This window comes from Mizuhopecten yessoensis, unplaced genomic scaffold, assembly GCF_002113885.1.
Source record: "Mizuhopecten yessoensis strain PY_sf001 unplaced genomic scaffold, ASM211388v2 scaffold1689, whole genome shotgun sequence".
NCBI classification, from domain to species: Eukaryota; Metazoa; Mollusca; class Bivalvia; order Pectinida; family Pectinidae; genus Mizuhopecten; species Mizuhopecten yessoensis.
In genome coordinates, this window is record NW_018404172.1 from 402,174 (window position 1) to 422,627 (window position 20,454).

The following is a 20,454-nucleotide window of genomic DNA, read 5'->3' on the forward strand; positions in this document are numbered from 1 at the left end:
CCAGCAGAACTTGACTTTAAGTTTGAAATAGGTTTTCAAAATGGCGGCCGTGGCGGCCATATTGGATTTTTGATCGACCCGAAAAATAACAACACTTTGTCAAGACCATGAGGCGATCATTCCTACCAACTTTCAGTTCAATAGGCCCAGCAGAACTTGACTTTAAGTTTGAAATGTAAAATGTTAACGGACGACGCTTAAATTGTTCTATACATTACAGACCCCAAGGTGAGCTAGAAAATTGTTGGAGTTGTTGAAGTTCTTTCCTGGCATACAACATGAACTCTAATACCTCCAACCTCAATCTTAACCCAAACAAAACACCATCTCCTCTCATCACCTCACCAACTGTATCCCCACTCTTAACAACCAACCACCTCCATCTCCTCTCAAAGGGTCCCAAACTGTATCCTCACTCTTAACAACCAAACACCTCCATCTACTCTCATAGAGTCACCAACTGTATCCTCACTCTTAACCCCAAACACCTCCATCTCCTCTCATAGGGTCCCCAACTGTATCCCCACACTTAACAACCAAACACCTCCATCTACTCTCATAGAGTCACCAACTGTATCCTCACTCTTAACCCCAAACACCTCCATCTCCTCTCATAGGGTCCCCAACTGTTTCCCGACACTTAACCCCAACCACCTCCATCTCCTCTCATAGGGTCACCAACTGTATCCCCACTCTTAACCCCAAACACCTCCATCTCCTCTCATAGGGTCACCAACTGTATCCCCACACTTAACACCAACCACCTCCATCTCCTCTCATAGAGTCACCAACTGTATCCCCACTCTTAACCCCACCCACCTCCATCTCCTCTCATAGAGTCACCAACTGTTTCCCCACTCTTAACCCCAATCACCTCCATCTCCTCTCATAGGGTCACCAACTGTATCTCCACACTTAACACCAACCACCTCCATCTCCTCTCATAGCGTCACCAACTGTTTCCCCACTCTTAACCCCAACCCCCTCCATCTCCTCTCATAGGGTCACCAACTGGATCCTTACTCTAAACCCAAACCACCTCCATCTCATCTCATAGGGTCTCCAACTGTATCCCCACTCTTAACACCAACCACCACCATCTCCTCTCATAGGGTCACCAACTGTTTCCCCACTCTTAACCCCAACCACCTCCATCTCACCTCATAGGGTCTCCAACTGTATCCCCACTCTTAGCCCCAACCACCTCCATCTCCTCTCATAGGGTCACCAACTGTATCTCCACACTTAACACCAACCACCTCCATCTCCTCTCATAGCGTCACCAACTGTCTCCCCACTCTTAACCCCAACCACCTCCATCTTAACCCCAAACACCTCCATCTCCTCTCATAGGGTCCCCAACTGTATCCCCACTCTTAACCCCAACCCCCCCCATCTCCTCTCATAGAGTCACCAACTGTACCCCCACACTTAACCCCAACCACCTCCATCTCTTCTCATAGGGTCACCAACTGTATCCCCACCCTTAACCCCAACCACCTCCATCTCCTCTCATAGAGTCCCCAACTGTATCCCCACTCTTAACCCCAAACTCCTCCATCTCCTCTCATAGGGTCACCAACTGTATCCCCCCACTTAACACCAACCACCTCCATCTCCTCTCATAGCGTCACCAACTGTCTCCCCACTCTTAACCCCAACCACCTCCATCTTAACCCCAAACACCTCCATCTCCTCTCATAGGGTCCCCAACTGTATCCCCACTCTTAACCCCAACCCCCTCCATCTCTTCTCATAGGGTCACCAACTGTATCCCCACTCTGAAACCCAACCGCCCCCATCTCCTCTCATAGGGTCACCAACTGTTTCCCCACTCTAAACCCAAACCACCTCCATCTCATCTCATAGGGTCTCCAACTGTATCCCCACTCTTAACCCCAACCACTTCCATCTCCTCTCATAGGGTCACCAACTGTTTCCCCACTCTAAACCCAAACCACCTCCATCTCATCTCATAGGGTCTCCAACTGTATCCCCACTCTTAACCCCAAACACCTCCATCTCCTCTCATAGGGTCCCCAACTGTATCCCCACTCTTAACCCCAAACTCCTCCATCTCCTCTCATAGGGTCACCAACTGGATCCTTACTCTAAACCCAAACCACCTCCATCTCATCTCATAGGGTCTCCAACTGTATCCCCACATTTAACCCCAATCACCTCCATCTCCTCTCATAGGGTCACCAACTGTTTCCCCACTCTTAACCCCAACCACCCCCATCTCCTCTCATAGAGTCACCAACTGTATACCCACTCTTAACCCCAAACACCTCCATCTCCTCTCATAGGGTCACCAACTGTATCCTTACTCTTAACCCAAACCACCTCCATCTCATCTAATAGGGTCTCCAACTGTATCCCCACTCTTAACCCCAACCACCCCCATCTCCTCTCATAGAGTCACCAACTGTTTCCCCCCTCTTAACCCCAACCACCACCATCTCCTCTCATAGCGTCACCAACTGTCTCCCCACTCTTAACCCCACCCCCCTCCATCTCATCTAATAGGGTCTCCATCTCCTCTCATAGCGCCACCAACTGTTTCCCCACTCTTAACCCCAAACACCTCCATCTCCTCTCATAGCTGTATCCCCACACTTAACCCCAACCACCTCCATCTCCTCTCATAGAGTCACCAACTGTACCCCCACACTTAACCCCAACCACCTCCATCTCCTCTCATAGGGTCACCAACTGTATCCCCACTCTTAACCCCAACCACCTCCATCTCCTCTCATAGGGTCACCAACTGTATCCCCACTCTTAACCCAAACACCTCCATCTCCTCTCATAGCGTCACCAACTGTATCCCCACTATTAAACCCACTACCTCCATCTCCACACTGCCATTCCTTAATCCAGACTTCATCATCTACATAGATACTAGGTTAAATTTTCATTCCTCATGTAACTATAACCAATTAAGCCCTGAGTATACCTGTGTATTTCTGTCCATTGACAGTCAGTGTCACCTCTGTTGCCAATCCAGAATCCACCTTGAATTTGAAGAAGTGTCCACAGTTCTGACATGTTGCTGCGAACACTCCACTCTTGACATCTTTCTGTTGTGGTAGATGACTGTGGAGGTAGAAATATCAAACTCAGTCAGAATAACAGCAGTCTAGACTACAAATCAAACCTTGTAACTCTCTACAACTAAAAAGATGGGATTAACCATTGTGCCTAACAGTAACTAAAGGTAGAGTTACACAGATTCTAGGTTAAAAGACAGATAGACAAACTCCATGCGAATATTTTTCTTATTTAGTATCAATTTGTGGTATTTATTAGTTGAAGCTTTGGAAAATCTATATGGCTTTTCCTTCATTCATTTGCATCCCCCACCCTTCCCAATAGTAAATTGCTTTTTAAAGTGTATATTCATGGAATTGATCCCTGCATGTACAGGCCTAACTCATATAGCCCAAGTTTCTTCTGGGTCCCGACATCAGACTAGGACATTTTGACAGATAGATGTCTGGTACACCAGGGTTTTGAAGGTTTTGTTTACAGTGAAGTTTATGTAATTACCCCAGCTGAGACCGCCTGTTATTTCAGGAAAGCTATCTCAATTAATTTATAAACAGCGGGTCACTACATCTAAATGAAATAATTTTGATGAAACTATCCATTACAAATGTCGCATCCAAACATTTGTGGACCTGGGTACAGGAAACAGTACAGGCTGTTTGTTTATGTCGTCTATCTTACTTAGTTCACTCATCCGATAACCCTAATGAGTGTCCAGGGAGTGTCCAGGAAGGATTTCGCAGGAATACGTTATTAACTTATTTTACTTTTTTCTTCTGATTCATACATTTATACACTTCCCTAGCTGTATGCAAAATTTAATGTCAAACGTAACAGTAGAAAGTACCGAAATACATCGATAAAGATGCCTTTTTGGGAGGAATGAGTGTCCAGGGAGATTTTCGCACGCACAGGAATTTGTTAATCATTTTTTTTACTTTTGTATATGACTATGAAAATATATTAATTAGAGACGGAAATAATAAAAAAAAAATTAAAACAAATTCTATTGATAAGGAATATTTATTACATGGTGTTATAAATATAAATTTATGAATAAAATGGGCTCTTATGTAGTTGAAGAGTCAAAGAGCCTGGTAGCATTCTTATTATGTATAAAAACGGCTGAGAGTTTTACAGGTGCGAGTTACTTCCCTTTAATTCATATAGCTTGCACATTTTTTATCGACCTATTTCGGTACTTTGCACCACAGGGCATGGATCGCTTTATTTGTAATATTAAAAATCCTGGTCTCCTCTACTAAAATACGGGGTTTTTTTAGTAGAGGAGACCACTATTTTTTAATATTACAAATTAAGCGAGCCTTGCCCCTGTGCTTTGCACTATTACGATCGAGCTAAAATTTTGCACATGCCTAGGTAATTGAATATGATTTATTTATCAGAAGACAAAAAGTAAAAAAATCTATCATTGAACTCCTGGCCGCGCAAAAACCTACCTGGACACTCATTCCTCCCTGGACACTCATTCCTCCCTCTAGTCCAAATTATTCTGACGTTTTATCAACTTTTTCATATCAGTCTGTCATGGATTAACATCGTTAATGGTTAATCGACGACAGAACGATATGAAAAAAGTCGATAAAACGCAGAATAATTCAGACTATCCTCCCTCGTAAATATAATATTTATTTATCGATGTATTTCGGTACTTTCTACCACGGAATTAGATTATCTAAGTCCGTGTTTCTACTGTTAAGATCGACCTGAAATTTTGCAAACCTAGAAAAGTGTATACTTTTTATGAACTAGGAGAAAAAAAGGAAAACAATCGATGAACGAATACCTTGGCGCGTGGATATCTCTCTGGACACTCATTCCTCTTATTTATCTTTCTACTTCTACGATCAACATTAAATTCTGCATACAACTAGGCACTAGGTAAGTGTATAATATTTATGAATCAGAAGAAAAAAGTAAAAAAAGTTAAATTACGAATTCCTGGGCGCAAGAAAAACTCCCTGGACACTCATTTGGGTCACCCCATTCATCTGTCAATACACCCATAATATAAACAGACGAGTACCTGTGCTTTGTACAGGTGTAATGAAGCGCCCTAACAAGTTAATTACACCATTAATTTAGTACCTGACATGACACACAGGACACTGCACCGAACTCCCCAATTTGGTTTGAGCTGACATCTTCGTAAAAGGCGTCTTCTGCTGGCAGCTTCAAACGCTGAAGGCTGCAAGGCAGTCTGTTTGTTGTGGGTGTCACGTGAAAGCATTCGGATACTTTCTAGGATTATCCTCGCGATCGGTGATATAAAAAATCTGGAGAAGCGAAGTGCAATAAGTTTCAAGGTATGACAAGCTTTCCGTGTGTTTATATGATTATATATTGGGATATTTTCTGTCAATATTATTAACAATCCTAAGAAAAATACATGACCTATAAAAATGTATCAAATTTTAGAATTTTGAGACATGGAAATGGATTACATTGAAATATGGAAACTTTGTAATTAATTAAAACAGTTCAGCCTAACCACGGACTAATCTAATTCCGTGGCACTCACGATGGCTATTTTTCATTAAGGTAGCCAGTCTCAACGTTAATTTAAAACATTATTTTATCAATAAACTTTACAAAATGAATGTATCATTTATTTGCAGAACACGATATTGTTTATATGACGGGAAATTATGTAATATAAAAAGCCCATCATATGGTTTAAATTCCACAGTTCCATATAACTAACAAGTGTTATAAATGATAAACCCTGACCTCGACCCTAACAAACACAAAACAGCAGATAGCTGCCTTGACCTTGATATTTTCTAACATTGGTTTAACGGATGTAATGGTCACCTTGACCTTTTAACATGTGTTGTAAGGGTGGACATTGATCTTGTCTAACATGTGTTGTAAGGGTGGTGGCTGCCTTGACAATGACATTGATTTTGTCTAACATGTGTTGTTAGGGGGGTGGTTGCCTTGACAATGACATTGACCTTGTCTAACATGTGTTGTAAGGTTGGTAGCTGCCTTGACAATGACATTGACCTTGTCTAACATGTGTTGTAAGGGTGGTGGTTGCCTTGACAATGACATTGACCTTGTCTAACATGTGTCATAAGGGTGGTGGCTGCCTTGACAATGACATTGACCTTGTCTAACATGTGTTGTAAGGGTGGTGGCTGCCTTAACAATGACGTTGACCTTGTCTAACATGGTGTAAGGGTGGTGGCTGACTTGACAATGACGTTGACCTTGTCTAACATGTGTTGTAAGGTAGGTGGCTGACTTAACAATGACATTGACCTTGTCTAACATGTGTTGTAAGGGTGGTGGCTGCCTTAACAATGACATTGACCTTGTCAAACATGGTGTAAGGGTGGTGTCTGCCTTGACAATGACATTGACCTTGTCTAACATGTGTTGTAAGGGTGATGGCTGCCTTAACAATGACATCGACCTTGTCTAACATGTGTTGTAAGGGTGGTGGTTGCCTTGACAATTACATTGACCTTGTCTAACATGGTGTAAGGGTGGTGGCTGCCTTAACAATGACATTGACCTTATCAAACATTGTGTAAGGGTGGTGGCTGCCTTAACAATGACATTGACCTTGTCTAACATGTGTCGTAAGGGAGGTGGCTGCCTTGACAATGACATTGACCTTGTCTAACATGTGCTGTAAGGGTGGTGACTGCCTTGACAATGACATTGCCCTTGTCTAACATGTGTTGTAGGGGTGGTGACTGCCTTAACAATGACATTGACCTTGTCTAACATGTGTTGTAAGGGTGGTGGTTGCCTTGACAATGACATTGACCTTGTCCAACATGTGCTGTAAGGGTGGTGACTGCCTTGACAATGACATTGACCTTGTCTAACATGTGTTGTAAGGTTGGTGACTGCCTTAACAATGACATTGGCCTTGTCTAACATGGGTTGTAAGGGTGGTGACTGCCTTAACAACGACATTGACCTTGTCTTACATGTGTTGTAAGGGTGGGGACTGCCTTAACAATGACATTGGCCTTGTCTAACATGGGTTGTAAGGGTGGTGACTGCCTTAACAATGACATTGGCCTTGTCTAACATGTGTTGTAAGGGCGGTGACTGCCTTAACAATGACATTGACCTTGTCTAACATGTGCTGTAAGGGTGGTGACTGCCTTGACAATGACATTGACCTTGTCTAACATGTGTTGTAAGGGTGGTGACTGCCTTAACAATGACATTGACCTTGTCTAACATGTGGTGTAATGGTGTGGGCTGCCTTAACAATGACATTGACTTTGTCTAACATGCGTTGTACGACAGTTTGGTGGCTGATTTTACACTCAGTGGCGGCCTCGACTTTGATTTTAAATCAATTATGTTGTAAAGTGGTAATAACGTTCTCATTATCTCACATGTGTTGTAAGCGTGGTGACTAATTAATAAGTCATTGACTTAAACTAGCATGGAGTTTGGTGGCTGCCCTGATCTTTGTCTACACCATCATGCAATACAAGGTTGGTCATTAAGTACTGCGACCTGATCTAAAACCTATCTTACATCTAGGACATGACTACTGCGCATCACTACTGATAGCACAGTCACCGGACCGGGTCACGTTTTATATCTGTTTGATACACCTATCGACCGTCTAGCTCAAAACTTCATTTACATAAAGGGTTATATTTTTTTATCTCATGATTTATAGGACTACTGCGTTATTAAATATCATTACAAAACACTTACTGAAGGGGCATAACTGATGAAACTTGAGTTTTGGATAACAACGAACCTCAGGTTTTAATCATTTTCTTCATTACACTTGGTAATTTGCTTTATTGATTTTTAACTACGTGAGTGCTACCTCTTTCATTTTGATTACGTGCATATGTATTTTTCCACTGATTATAACATGGGTAAATAGTGAGATCGGCAGGAAGTAGGTCAACGCCTTAACAATCCTATTTTATTATTTTACTCAAATTTCGATTAAATGTAATTATGTAAAATGTAACTCATACGGATTACGTCTGCAAAAAATAACTTCATCACATTTTACATGGTATTTTATTTGACGCTAAACTTTATCTAAACCATTTCCTTATCGAATATGCCCCCTATGTCTATATTCAGTAATGCCATCATCACTTATAATACAATACGTTACACTGATATTCACTGACTCTCGGCCCATGCTATTGTCGCCACTTGTTGTAAGATAGTGCATGGTCATCGAAACATTATGCTTTGTCCTGGTCAGGTTATGGGAACCGTACCTTTAAGGTCCAATGTGGGTTTTTTTTCCATTTGTGGCTAGTATTGTTATATGTAGATCAGATAACACTACATCTATTTCCGATAACGCTATATGCAGATTGCATCCTTGTCATATCGTTCTACACATTAAGCTTCTATAATACTACTCATCCTGCACTCCCAGGTCAGAACGTCCTCTCCTTTCAAAATCGTTTACAATCTGATTGAAAAACGTCTATTATGGCTATTGATTGATAATTTCAGAATATCCTGTGATCGTTCTAATTTTCCTTAGTTACTAAACACTCACGGTACTTATTAGATTGCCCTTGATTCAATCTTAGGCGGTATAGGTTATCGAGGGGTAAATGCATTCCTTACTTTTAAAGACAACACATCTGAGAGCGAAATTGGACTTCTTGACTATGTTGTCATCATAATCAGGTGTATGTAGTTAGTTTGTATGAATCGATAGTATGCTAGTATGACATGGTGGTTAGAATACACAGGACGCAAAAGTTACGTGGTATGTCTGACACGATACATCCTCGATATCCAGGGGTTACGCTCACTTTCGCTCTCTACACCCCTGGAATGTCATTGCAAAATTGAAGGCTCAGCGTGTGCCACCTTGTTGATGAGACAAGAAGACTAGTTCGATCCTTTGATAAACTTTAAAAGAATCTCGCGGTCACGTAACGGTAAAAATTGACAGGCTTTGAAGTCGGGTGTCTCTCCTTTGAAATCTTCAAAGGACAGGCATCAGTCTATATTGGTCAGGTTTTATTCAATTTTTGCTATGACATATTCCAGGGGTGCAGATGGACACGACAATCAGGATACGTGTATGATAGGGTTTTAGCTATATGGATTTAATTATTTATTTAACTATTTGTGAAAGGTAAATACAGCAATAAAAAATAACAAATTGTCGTTCCCAAAGAAAACTCTCTCTCTATAACTTTTCGTAATCATCACCTTCAAAACACATTTGATATACAACGCATGCTGGACGAAGTCACCGCCGCGCTGAAAACATGTAATACAGTGCATACATTACGTGGTAAATAAGCTTAAGGTCAAAGGTACCGACGCCCTTAAAACACGTGTTCGATAAAGTCAAGTTCGAGGCATCGATTACATTACAACACGTGTGAGATCGAGTCAATGTCGAGGTATCTATCATCGTTACAACCCGTGTCAGATAAAGTCAAGGTCGAGGTATCTATCATCGTTACAACACATGTTAGATAAAGTCAATGTCGAGGTATCTATCATCGTTACAACACGTGTTAGATAAAGTCAAAGTCGAGGTATCTATCATCGGTACAACACGTGTTAGATAAAGTCAATGTCGTGGTATCTATCATAGGTACAACACGTGTTAGATAAAGTCAAAGTCGAGGTATCTATCATCGGTACAACACGTGTTAGATAAAGTCAATGTTGAGGTATCTATCATCGTTATAACACATGTTAGATAAGGTCAAGGTCGAGGTATCATCATCGTTACAACACTTGTTAGATAAAGTCAAGGTCAAGGTATCTATCAGCGTAATAACACGTGTTCTTACGCTGATGGATACCTCGACCGTGACTTTATGTGACACGTGTTGTAACGCTGATAGATATCCCAACCGAGACTTTATCTAACACGTGCCGTAACGATGATGGATACTTCGACCTTGACTTTATCGGACACGTGTTGTAACGCTGATAGATATCCCAACCGAGACTTTATCTAACACGTGGTGTACCGATGATAGATAACCCGACATTGACTTTATCTAAAACGTGTTGTAACGATGAGGGATACCTCGACCTTGACTGATAGATACCCCGACCTAGACTTTATCTAACACGTGCCGTAACGATGATGGATACTTCAGCCTTGACTTTATCTAATACGAGTTGTAACGATGATAGATCTCTCAACCTTGACTTTATCTTACACGTGTTGTAACGATGTTAGATAGCCCGACCTTGACTTTATATAATACGTGTTGTAACGATTATGGATACCTCGACCTTGACCTTATCTACCATGTGTTATAACGATGCTAGATACCTCGACGTTGACTTTATCTAACACGTGTTGTTCCGATGATAGATACCCCGTGTTGTAACTATGATGGCTACCTCGACCTTGACTTTAGCTAACACGTGTTGTAACGTTGATGGATGTCTCGACATTGACTTTATATAACACGTGTTGTAACGAGATGATGGATATCTCGACCTTGATTTTATCTAGCACGTGTTGTAACGATTATGGATACCTCGACCTTGACTTTGTCTAACACGTGTTGTAAATATGATGGATTTGACTTTATCTAATACGAGTTGTAACGATGATAGATTACTCGACTTTGCCTTTATCTATCACGTGTTGTACCGATGATCGATACCCCGACGTTGACTTTATCTACCACGTGTTGTACCGATGATAGATACACCGACCTTGACTTTATCTATAGATACCCCGACATTGACTTTATCTACCACGTGTTGTAACGATGTTAGATAGCCCGACCTTGACTTTATCTTACACGTGTTGTAACGATGATACATACCCCGACATTGACTTTATCTCACACGTGTTGTACCCATGATAGATACCTCGACCTTGACTGATAGATACCCCGACCTTGACTTTATCTTTGTAACGATGATAGATATTTCAACCTAGACTTTATCTAACACGTGTTGTGATAGATATCCCAACCGAGACTTTATCTAACACGTGCCGTAACGATGATGGATACCTGACTTTATCTAACACGGGTTGTACCGATGATAGATACCTCGACATTGAGTTTATCTAACACATGTTATACCGATGATAGATACCCCGACCTTGACTTTATATAATACGTGTTGTAACGATGAAAGATACCCCGACCTTGACTTTATATAACACGTGTTGTAACGAAGATAGATATCCCAACCTAGACTTTATCTAACACGTGTTGTACCGATGATCGATACCCCGACGTTGACTTTATCTAACACTTGATGTAACGATGATAGATATTTCAACCTAGACTTTATCTAACACGTGGTGTACCGATGATAGATAGCTCGACTTTGACTTTATCTAACACGCGTTGTAACGATGATGGATGCCTCGACCTTGACTTTATCCAATACGTGTTGTAACGATGATGGCTACCTCGACCTTGACTTTATACCCCGACATTGACTTTATCTCACACGTGTTGTACCCATGATAGATACCTCGACTTTGACTTTATCTAACACGGGTTGTACCGATGATAGATTCCCCGTGTTTTAACTATGATGGATATCTCGACCTTGATTTTATCTAGCACGTGTTGTAACGATGAAAGATACCCCGACCTTGACTTTATATAACACGTGTTGTACCTTTGATAGATACCACGACATTGACTTTATCTAACCCGTGTTGTAACGATGATAAATACCCCCACCTTGACTTTATCTAATACGAGTTGTAACGATGATAGAGATCCCAACCTTGACTTTATTTAACACGTGTTGTAACGAAGATAGATATCCCAACCTCGACTTCATCTAACACGTGTTGTAGCTATGATGGATACCTCGACCGTGACTTTATGTGACACGTGTTGTAACGATGTTAGATAGCCCGACCTTGACTTTATCTTACACGTGTTGTAACGATGTTAGATAGCCCGACCTTGACTTTATATAACACGTGTTGTAACGAAGATAGATATCCCAACCTTGACTTTATATAACACGTGTTGTACCTATGGTAGATACCACGACATTGTCTTTATCTAACACGTGTTTTAACGATGATAGATACCTCAACATTGACTTTATCTAAAACGTGTTGTAACGATGAGGGAGACCTCGACCTTGTCTTTTTCTAACACGTGTTGTAAGAACCTTGCTGATACTGGATATCTATCATCGTTGCAACACGTGTCAGATAAAGTCAAGGTCGAGGTATCCATCATCGTTACAACACGTGTTAGATAAAGTCTAGGTTGGGATATCTATCATCGTTACAACATGTGTTAGATAAAGTCAAGGTCGAGGTATCCATCATCGTTACAACACGTATTAGATAAAGTCAAGGTCGGGGTATCTATCATCGTTACAACACGTGTTAGATAAAGTCAAGGTCGGGGTATCTATCATCGTAACAACACATGTTAGATAAAGTCAATGTCGGGGTATCTATCATCGTTACAACACATGTTAGATAAAGTCAAGGTCGAGATATCCATCATCGTTACAACACGTGTTAGATAAAGTCATTGTCGGGGTATATATCATCGTTACAACACGTGTTAGATAAAGTCAAGGTTGGGATATCTATCATAGGTACAACACAGGTTAGTTAAAGTCAATGTCGATGTATCTATCATCGTTGCAACACGTGTTAGATAAAGTCAATGTCGAGGTATATAAAGTCAATGTCGAGGTATCCATCATAGTTACAACACGGGGTATCTATCATCGTAACAACACATGTTAGTTAAAGTCAAGGTTGGGATATCTATCATAGGTACAACACGTGTTAGTTAAAGTCAATGTCGAGGTATCTATCATCGTTACAACACGTGTTAGATAAAGTCAATGTCGAGGTATCCATCATAGTTACAACACGTGTTAGATAAAGTCAAGGTTGGGATATCTATCATCGTTACAACACGTGTCAGATAAAGTCAATGTCGAGGTATCTATCATCGTTACAACATGTGTTAGATAAAGTCAATGTCGGGGTATCTATCATCGTTACAACACGTGTTAGATAAAGTCAATATCGGGGTATCCATCATCGTTACAACACGTGTTAGTTAAAGTCAAGGTTGGGATATCTATCATAGGTACAACACGTGTTATATAAAGTCAATGTCGAGGTATCTATCATCGTTACAACATGTGTTAGATAAAGTCAATATCAGGGTATCTATCATCGTTACAACACGTGTTAGATAAAGTCAAGGTCGAGGCATCTATCATCGGTACAACACGTGTTAGATAAAGTCAATGTCGGGGTATCTATCATCGGTACAACACGTGTTAGATAAAGTCAATGTCGAGGTATCCATCATCGTTACAACACGTGTTAGATAAAGTCAAGGTTGGGATATCTATCATCGTTACAACACGTGTTAGATTAAGTCAATGTCGAGGTATCTATCATCGTTACAACACGTGTTAGATAAAGTCAATGTCGGGGTATCTATCATAGGTACAACACGTGTTAGATTAAGTCAAGGTTGGGATATCTATCATCGTTACAACATGTGTTAGATTAAGACAAGATCAATATCTCCTTAGAACGATGAATCTAGGTAAGACACACACAAGGGACTGAGTTATATTTGTACAGCATTCACAAAACAATGAATTACACTGCACCATACGGCTGTTTCGTCCTTCTAAAACTCATCAGTGATGTCAGAGTCCGAAAAGAGTGAAATCCAAATTGGTGTGAACTACATTTGAAAAAGGAGAGATGCGTAGAACCTGTAAGTTTTCTTTATTTTTCTTCAACAATTAGACGAGTAGATATTAATAACGAGTTAAAATGTGTCTATTAAGTACCGTATCAATACTCAACTAAGATAATTGTGGCCATCAACACACATAACGATCACCATAAACACACATGTTCGCCGGCGATCAGGTAGCTCAATTGGTAGAGCGTCCGTCTAGAGTTCGTGGGGTTTCGGGTAAGAATCCCAGTCTGGCCGAGCCGTGGCTTTGTCGTCTCTTGTTTGCGGTGTTGTAGGTTGTAAATATTTAAATTCGGGGGCGAAGACTTAGAAAAAGAGGGAGGAATGTAACGGAACCGGGCTTAGTCGACCATCCACGGCCAGATAGCTCAATTGATAGAGCGTCCGACTAGCTAGAGTTCTGATCGAGGGTTCGAATCTCAGTCTGGTCATGCATTAGTCTTTCCCTTTTGTTACCGATAATTCAAGTCAAGGTACGTATACGGTAACTCGGCACCAGATCGTCACAAGACTTGGTGGATAATGTTAGGCTGGCACCACCCTTATGACACAAGCTAGCAAGGTGATCATCACTTTTACCACGCATGAAACTTTTATAAAGACGTACAAAAGCTAGCATATTAATGTAGTATATGCGTCTCTGAATAAAGGGAAATAGAAAATATAATTTCATGGATAGTTTTCTTCCTAAAAAGATTTGTTTTATACAAGTAGACTTCAGGGTACACCTCCTAAAGAGTGCACCTTGCCCATTAGAGGTTCTCAGATTAAAAGGTTTGTTTTATACAAGTAGACTTAGGAGGTTACCTCTTACCTCTGATCAAAAGGACGATAGGCACCATACCATACTCTAGTTTTAAAGGTAATTTGTGCCTACACTGGTATATTAGATACATATAAAGTGAATACCTGGGTATCTCTCAACAATCAAGTCTGTACATTTGATGTTTGTGCTATATGATATGATAAAGAGTTTTTGTTCCAGCGAGTGGTGAGCCTCCCCTCTGTATGAGCTGTTCTGCCCTGTTTGCCTTCAAGCATGCAGCAGAAGCTGCCAGACAAGAAATCGGACAAAACACATACTTCCCACTAAGTAATTGTTCCAAGTCTAAATGTAAGAACATTTGGACAGAACATGTACACCTTACCGCTCAGTAAGTCTCTAAGGTCTAGGTGTAAGAACTGTACTTTTTCTAATAGGAAGACTAGTAATTGTTAAAAAGATATCGGAGGATGCCAAGTTGCTCTTGTGCGTTGTTACAAGGTAGGGTTGGATTTGTTATCTTGAACTATATGCAACAGGATTTGTACCGTTTGTAATGCCTTGTTACAATTTGATTTACAGTTTTATGAAATATGCTTTCTCAAATTTCAAAGTAGGTTACCTTTGGTTTTTAGATGTACCTGGGTATGTGTTCAATTTTTGATTTGATGGCAAAGAAAAATGCTACCAGGTAAAAACCTTGGATTATTACAGTTTAAAGTTGGTTATCACTTTTTGTTGGAAAATAACGGAGAGAGCTTTCTCAGATTACATAGGTTTATTGCCCTTGCTTCAAAGTTCTTGATGTTCAATTTTGGGATTGATCTAAGAAACATGTGCCATTTGCCCATTTGGTATTTTGACAGATATTGGTATCACTATTCTCAGAAAGCATGTTTCCCATAGTTCTTCCAAAACTTGCGTTTGGAAACTTATCACCACATTGCTCTCTGCCAAGGCTAATTATCTAGAACTTGGTTTAAAACAACATGTATCATAAATCTTTAATTATAGCAATGTATTAATCCTTGTTATTGGTCGTTATGATGTTGATTGCATATTTTTATGCAATACATAAGTAAAATGCTTTATATTGATAATCATGAATATAATGTACACCTTTAATATAGGACATGTATTACAATGCTTTTTATTGAAAAACGTCTTATTCAGTGTTACTTTCCGGTGCAATTTTGTGATAATTCGTGTTTGATATTTACATTTTTTATTATACAATATATAAATTATCAAAGTGATTTATTTCATATGTATAATCATGAATAAATGAATATTCATAAAAATTGTAAAGTTTAGTACTTTTTGGTAGCCCTAGCCGTCATTCTCTAATAGTCAAGTTTGTAGTTGCTATGGGATACCCAATTCTGCGTAAACAATGTGGCATTCACATTTTTCTATGTGGTGTTTTAAAAAGAGACAATCATAATGTAGGATTAAGGAATATTAACCGTTGGGTGCAGAATCTACAGAACCAAATTCTACACCCTCAGGTACAGGTAGTTTAACCATGTATCCATTTATAGGTATATGGGATATGGAAATTCTAACCTCCGGGGAAGGATTTGGTGTCAGAACCTCAGTAGAGCCTCGGCTCTGACCTAAATTCTGCACTGGAAGGTAGAGTATCCATATCCCACATACCCACAAATTACAATAATGATACTTTAGTAACCTTGCATATGTAGAGGTGGGAGAAATGACTATATGTAGAGGTGGGAGAAAGAACTATATGTAGAGGTGGGAGAAAGGACTATATGTAGAGGTGAGAGAAAGGACTATATGTAGAGGTGGGAGAAAGGACTATATGTAGAGGTGGGACAAAAGGACTATATGTAGAGGTGGGAGAAAGGACTATATGTAGAGGTGAGAGAAAGGACTATATGTAGAGGTGGGAGAAAGGACTATATGTAGAGGTGGGAGAAAGGACTATATGTAGAGGTGGGAGAAAGGACTATATGTAGAGGTGGGAGAAAGGACTATATGTAGAGGTGGGAGAAAGGACTATATGTAGAGGTGGGAGAAAGGACTATATGTAGAGGTGGGAGAAAGGACTATATGTAGAGGTGGGAGAAAGGACTATATGTAGAGGTGGGAGAAAGGACTATATGTAGAGGTGGGAGAAAGGACTATATGTAGAGGTGGGAGAAAGGACTACATGTAGAGGTGGGAGAAAGGACTATATGTAGAGGTGAGAGAAAGGACTATATGTAGAGGTGGGAGAAAGGACTATATGTAGAGGTGGGAAAAAGGACTATATGTAGAGGTGGGAGAAAATACTATATGTAGAGGTGAGAGAAAGGACTATATGTAGAGGTGGGAGGAAGGACTATATGTAGAGGTGAGAGAAAGGACTATATGTAGAGGTGGGAAAAAGGACTAGATGTAGAGGTGGGAGAAAATACTATATGTAGAGGCGGGAGAAAGGACTATATGTAGAGGGGAGAGAAAGGACTATATGTAGAGATGGGAGAAAGGACTATATGCAGAGGTGGGAGAAAATACTATATGTTGGACACATCATATTCATCTATAGGAGAGATAGTGAAAATCAATATGGCTGTATCATGTTCAGCCTAATAAGGAGAAAGGACTATATGTAGAGGGGAGAGAAAGGACTATATGTAGAGGTGAGAGAAAGGACTATATGTAGAGGTGGGAGAAAGGACTATATGTAGAGGTGGGAGAAAATACTATATGTTGGACACATCATATTCATCTATAGGAGAGATAGTGAAAATCAATATGGCTGTATCATGTTCAGCCTAATAAGCATCACATTCCTTGCAAGCATACTCTAACCTATTTTCTGGTCAGATCTTCCTATCCCTTTTATAATAATTTACACTCTGAAATATTATGGCTATTTAAAGAGAATTTTAGAATGTCATACACTAATTTTTATTTCCCTCAATTGTTATACGCCCGGGGTGTTTGTTCATTAGGTTGTATACCACACCCAGTGTGTTCATTAGGTTGGATACCACACCCAGGGTGTTCATTAGGTTGGATACCACACCCAGGGTGTTCATTAGGTTGGATACCACACCCAGGGTGTTCATTAGGTTGTATACCACACCCAGTGTGCTCATTAGGTTGGATACCACACCCAGGGTGTTCATTAGGTTGGATACCACACCCAGGGTGTCCATTAGGTTGAATACCACACCCAGGGTGTTCATTAGGTTGTATACCATACCCTGGGTGTTCATTAGGTTGGATACCACACCCAGGGTGTTCATTAGGTTGGATACCACACCCAGGGTGTTCATTAGGTTGGATACAGTAACTCACGAATGCCTGTCTTAACTTGAATATTTAAAGAAATTGAGTGCTGATGTTGTTCGTTTGCACAAATTAACTATTTATGACGGTGATAACTGGTCATTCCTATAAAAGTCTGACATATGAATTCTTGCCACTTTTGTTTTTAAATAGACCTTCTGAATTAGTATTATTGATTAAAAAGAAATCTATATTATGGATCAGTGTGTTTACAATGAAGATCAGTTTTTCCCCAAAACCACTTCAGCATCCCAAAACCACTTCAGCATAACAAAAGGAACAAGATATCAAGCTAAATTGAAATATTTTAATAACTAAAATAAAAGTGAAAGTCTCACAATAATATTAATGTCCATATACCTGTACACAAAAGTAGTCCCGACACACAGTTGTACAGGTACCAATACATCAAGGTAAGTTGTGTGGGTAAATAATAAATAAATGTCCGTTTCTCAGTATTGGGTAGATTGCACATGAAGGGTATATCACAACCACAAATAGGGTAACACGTCACTAACATTGGGTTACAGTAGCACTGGACAAGCTTCTATCATCAACCCTTTCACCGCTGTACACCATAATGGACTTGTCCATATCAATGCATGATAGTGTCTACTAAAGTTACATAGGGGTGAAAGGGTGAATACTCAAATTAATATATATAAAGCACTACAAATCATGTTAAACTTATTTAGCTGGAACTGCAATCCTTTTTCATAAATGAAACAAAACTTCCTGAATTCATATAATCTTTTCCAATATTGTGATCCCTTGAATGAAAATGTTTGTGGACAACATATAATCTCAAATTCTGGAAATATCTTGACATCGTGCTTTCCTTGGTTATCTATGTACAGTGTACGACTGGTCTTTATTTTGTTGTGCATATCACAAACCTTTAAAGGGTAGTTCTAGTAAACAATTATCACAGGCTTAAAGCACGATTAAGAAGACATTGTAATTTCAACCAGAAATAAACAATTGATCTAAACAAAATTCTAGCACACTATTAAATAAATAACACATTTTTGAGTATAGCCATGAACTTTGACTTTTCAAAGGTCTGAGAACATCATGTCAGTGGTCGTTTGTGACTGTTAAGTCTTTTAGCATCACAATGAAGATTACATACTATGAATAATCTCTGATCTATGATTATCTTAAAAGTTAACATATGCTTAAAATCTTTAAAACAACTTATTTGATAAATACACATAGTAAACAGTTATGTAAACTGGCCCAGTTGTAAACAAAGTTTGATTGTAGAGGTAAAGTTGACTGCTGAACAGCAATTATCTACCAACTTTCAGTTTGAGAAATGATGAACTTGATTTTTGAAATTTTGACCTTCGGTAGGGACAAGCTTGCATGAAATCACCATTACAACAGAGAGGCAAAGAGCCCAAGCAGGGCTTTCAGTAGACTTTTAGACATTTAGACACTTAGAAGTCAAATAACACTTTCCCTAAAATTTGGAGGGTCAAAACACATGTCAGAAAGACAGGTCCTTTCAAACCTAGATTCAAAGTGCATTTTGGGTCAAAAACATACTTTTGAGTGTCTTTTGAAAACCCTGCCCAGAACCCTGCCCTTATCAGCCATTCCAACTGTGTGGACAGGGACACTACATTCAGTGCACCTCCAGTTCTCACACTAACACATTATAGTCACTTATAACAGGCAATTTACTGAATTGGTTCAATAATGCCAGAATGAACAGATTTGAAATAACTTTAAAAATAAAAACCCCCCCCCCCCCCAAACCCAGAATTACAAATCGTAAAACATATTGTTACACTTTTCCACAAATAGAATACAGGCTGTAGCAAGTCGAGACTGGATATACATGCCTGTGTGATGGAGAAACTAGTCCATAACTATGCTTACATGAAGGTAAAACAAGTCCATATGTATGGTTATATTTTGAAAGTTATGGACATGTACTTTTAGCAATAGGTTCCCCTAAAGGAGAAAGAACTAGTATGATTGGAAGCCTTACTAATCTCAAATTCACTTAAAACAGTAAATAGATGTGATTTATTTTTTAAGGTTTCAATTCTTGTCTTTTCTCTTTTCTGTTAAATACAAATGAAATGAAATATGTTTTACACAGAAATATGATAGCATTTATATGAAGTCGTGGAATGCTATTGGTCATGATAAAAGGTGAATTTCGTTTCTTGAAAACAATGTAAATAGTTTGAAATAATCCAAAAATGACAAAACATTCTGAGTGCAGTACAGTGTAAAACCTACAACAGAAGTCAAAGTGACAAGTAAAATGGATGCTGGTGGAATGTAGTCAGTTCTAGTGTAGGTCTTCTTATCATCATATCCTCTCTGGAAGGCAGATTCTCCACTCAGTTAAGCTATAATCCTATCAGCTGAAAAACAATAGCCTTCTTCTTAGCTTAGTGAAACTGGATCATTCTCTTAGGTCAACTGATATTGGCTTATCCTCTCAGCTCAGTGACGATGGATTATCCTCTCAGCTCAATGACGATGGATTATCCTCTCAGCTCAGTGACGATGGATTATCCTCTCAGCTCAGTGACGATGGATTATCCTCTCAGCTCAGTGACGATGGATTATCCTCTCAGCTCAGTGACGATGGATTATCCTCTCAGCTCA

The 20,454-nt window shown here is 39.7% G+C and overlaps 1 protein-coding gene across 1 annotated transcript in view; it reads right to left on the reverse strand.

Moving 5' to 3' along the window:
* Window positions 1-5,297, reverse strand: part of LOC110466688 (xanthine dehydrogenase-like) — an 80,387-nt gene extending 75,090 nt beyond the window's left edge. The window contains exons 1-2 of the mRNA XM_021523371.1: window positions 5,161-5,297; window positions 2,960-3,099 (exon numbers count right to left, since the gene is read on the reverse strand). Of these exons, the coding sequence (XP_021379046.1) occupies window positions 2,960-3,099; window positions 5,161-5,216 (196 nt within the window). The 5' untranslated portion in view covers window positions 5,217-5,297. The remainder of the gene's footprint in view (window positions 1-2,959; window positions 3,100-5,160) is intronic.
* Window positions 5,298-20,454: the final 15,157 nt, after the last annotated feature.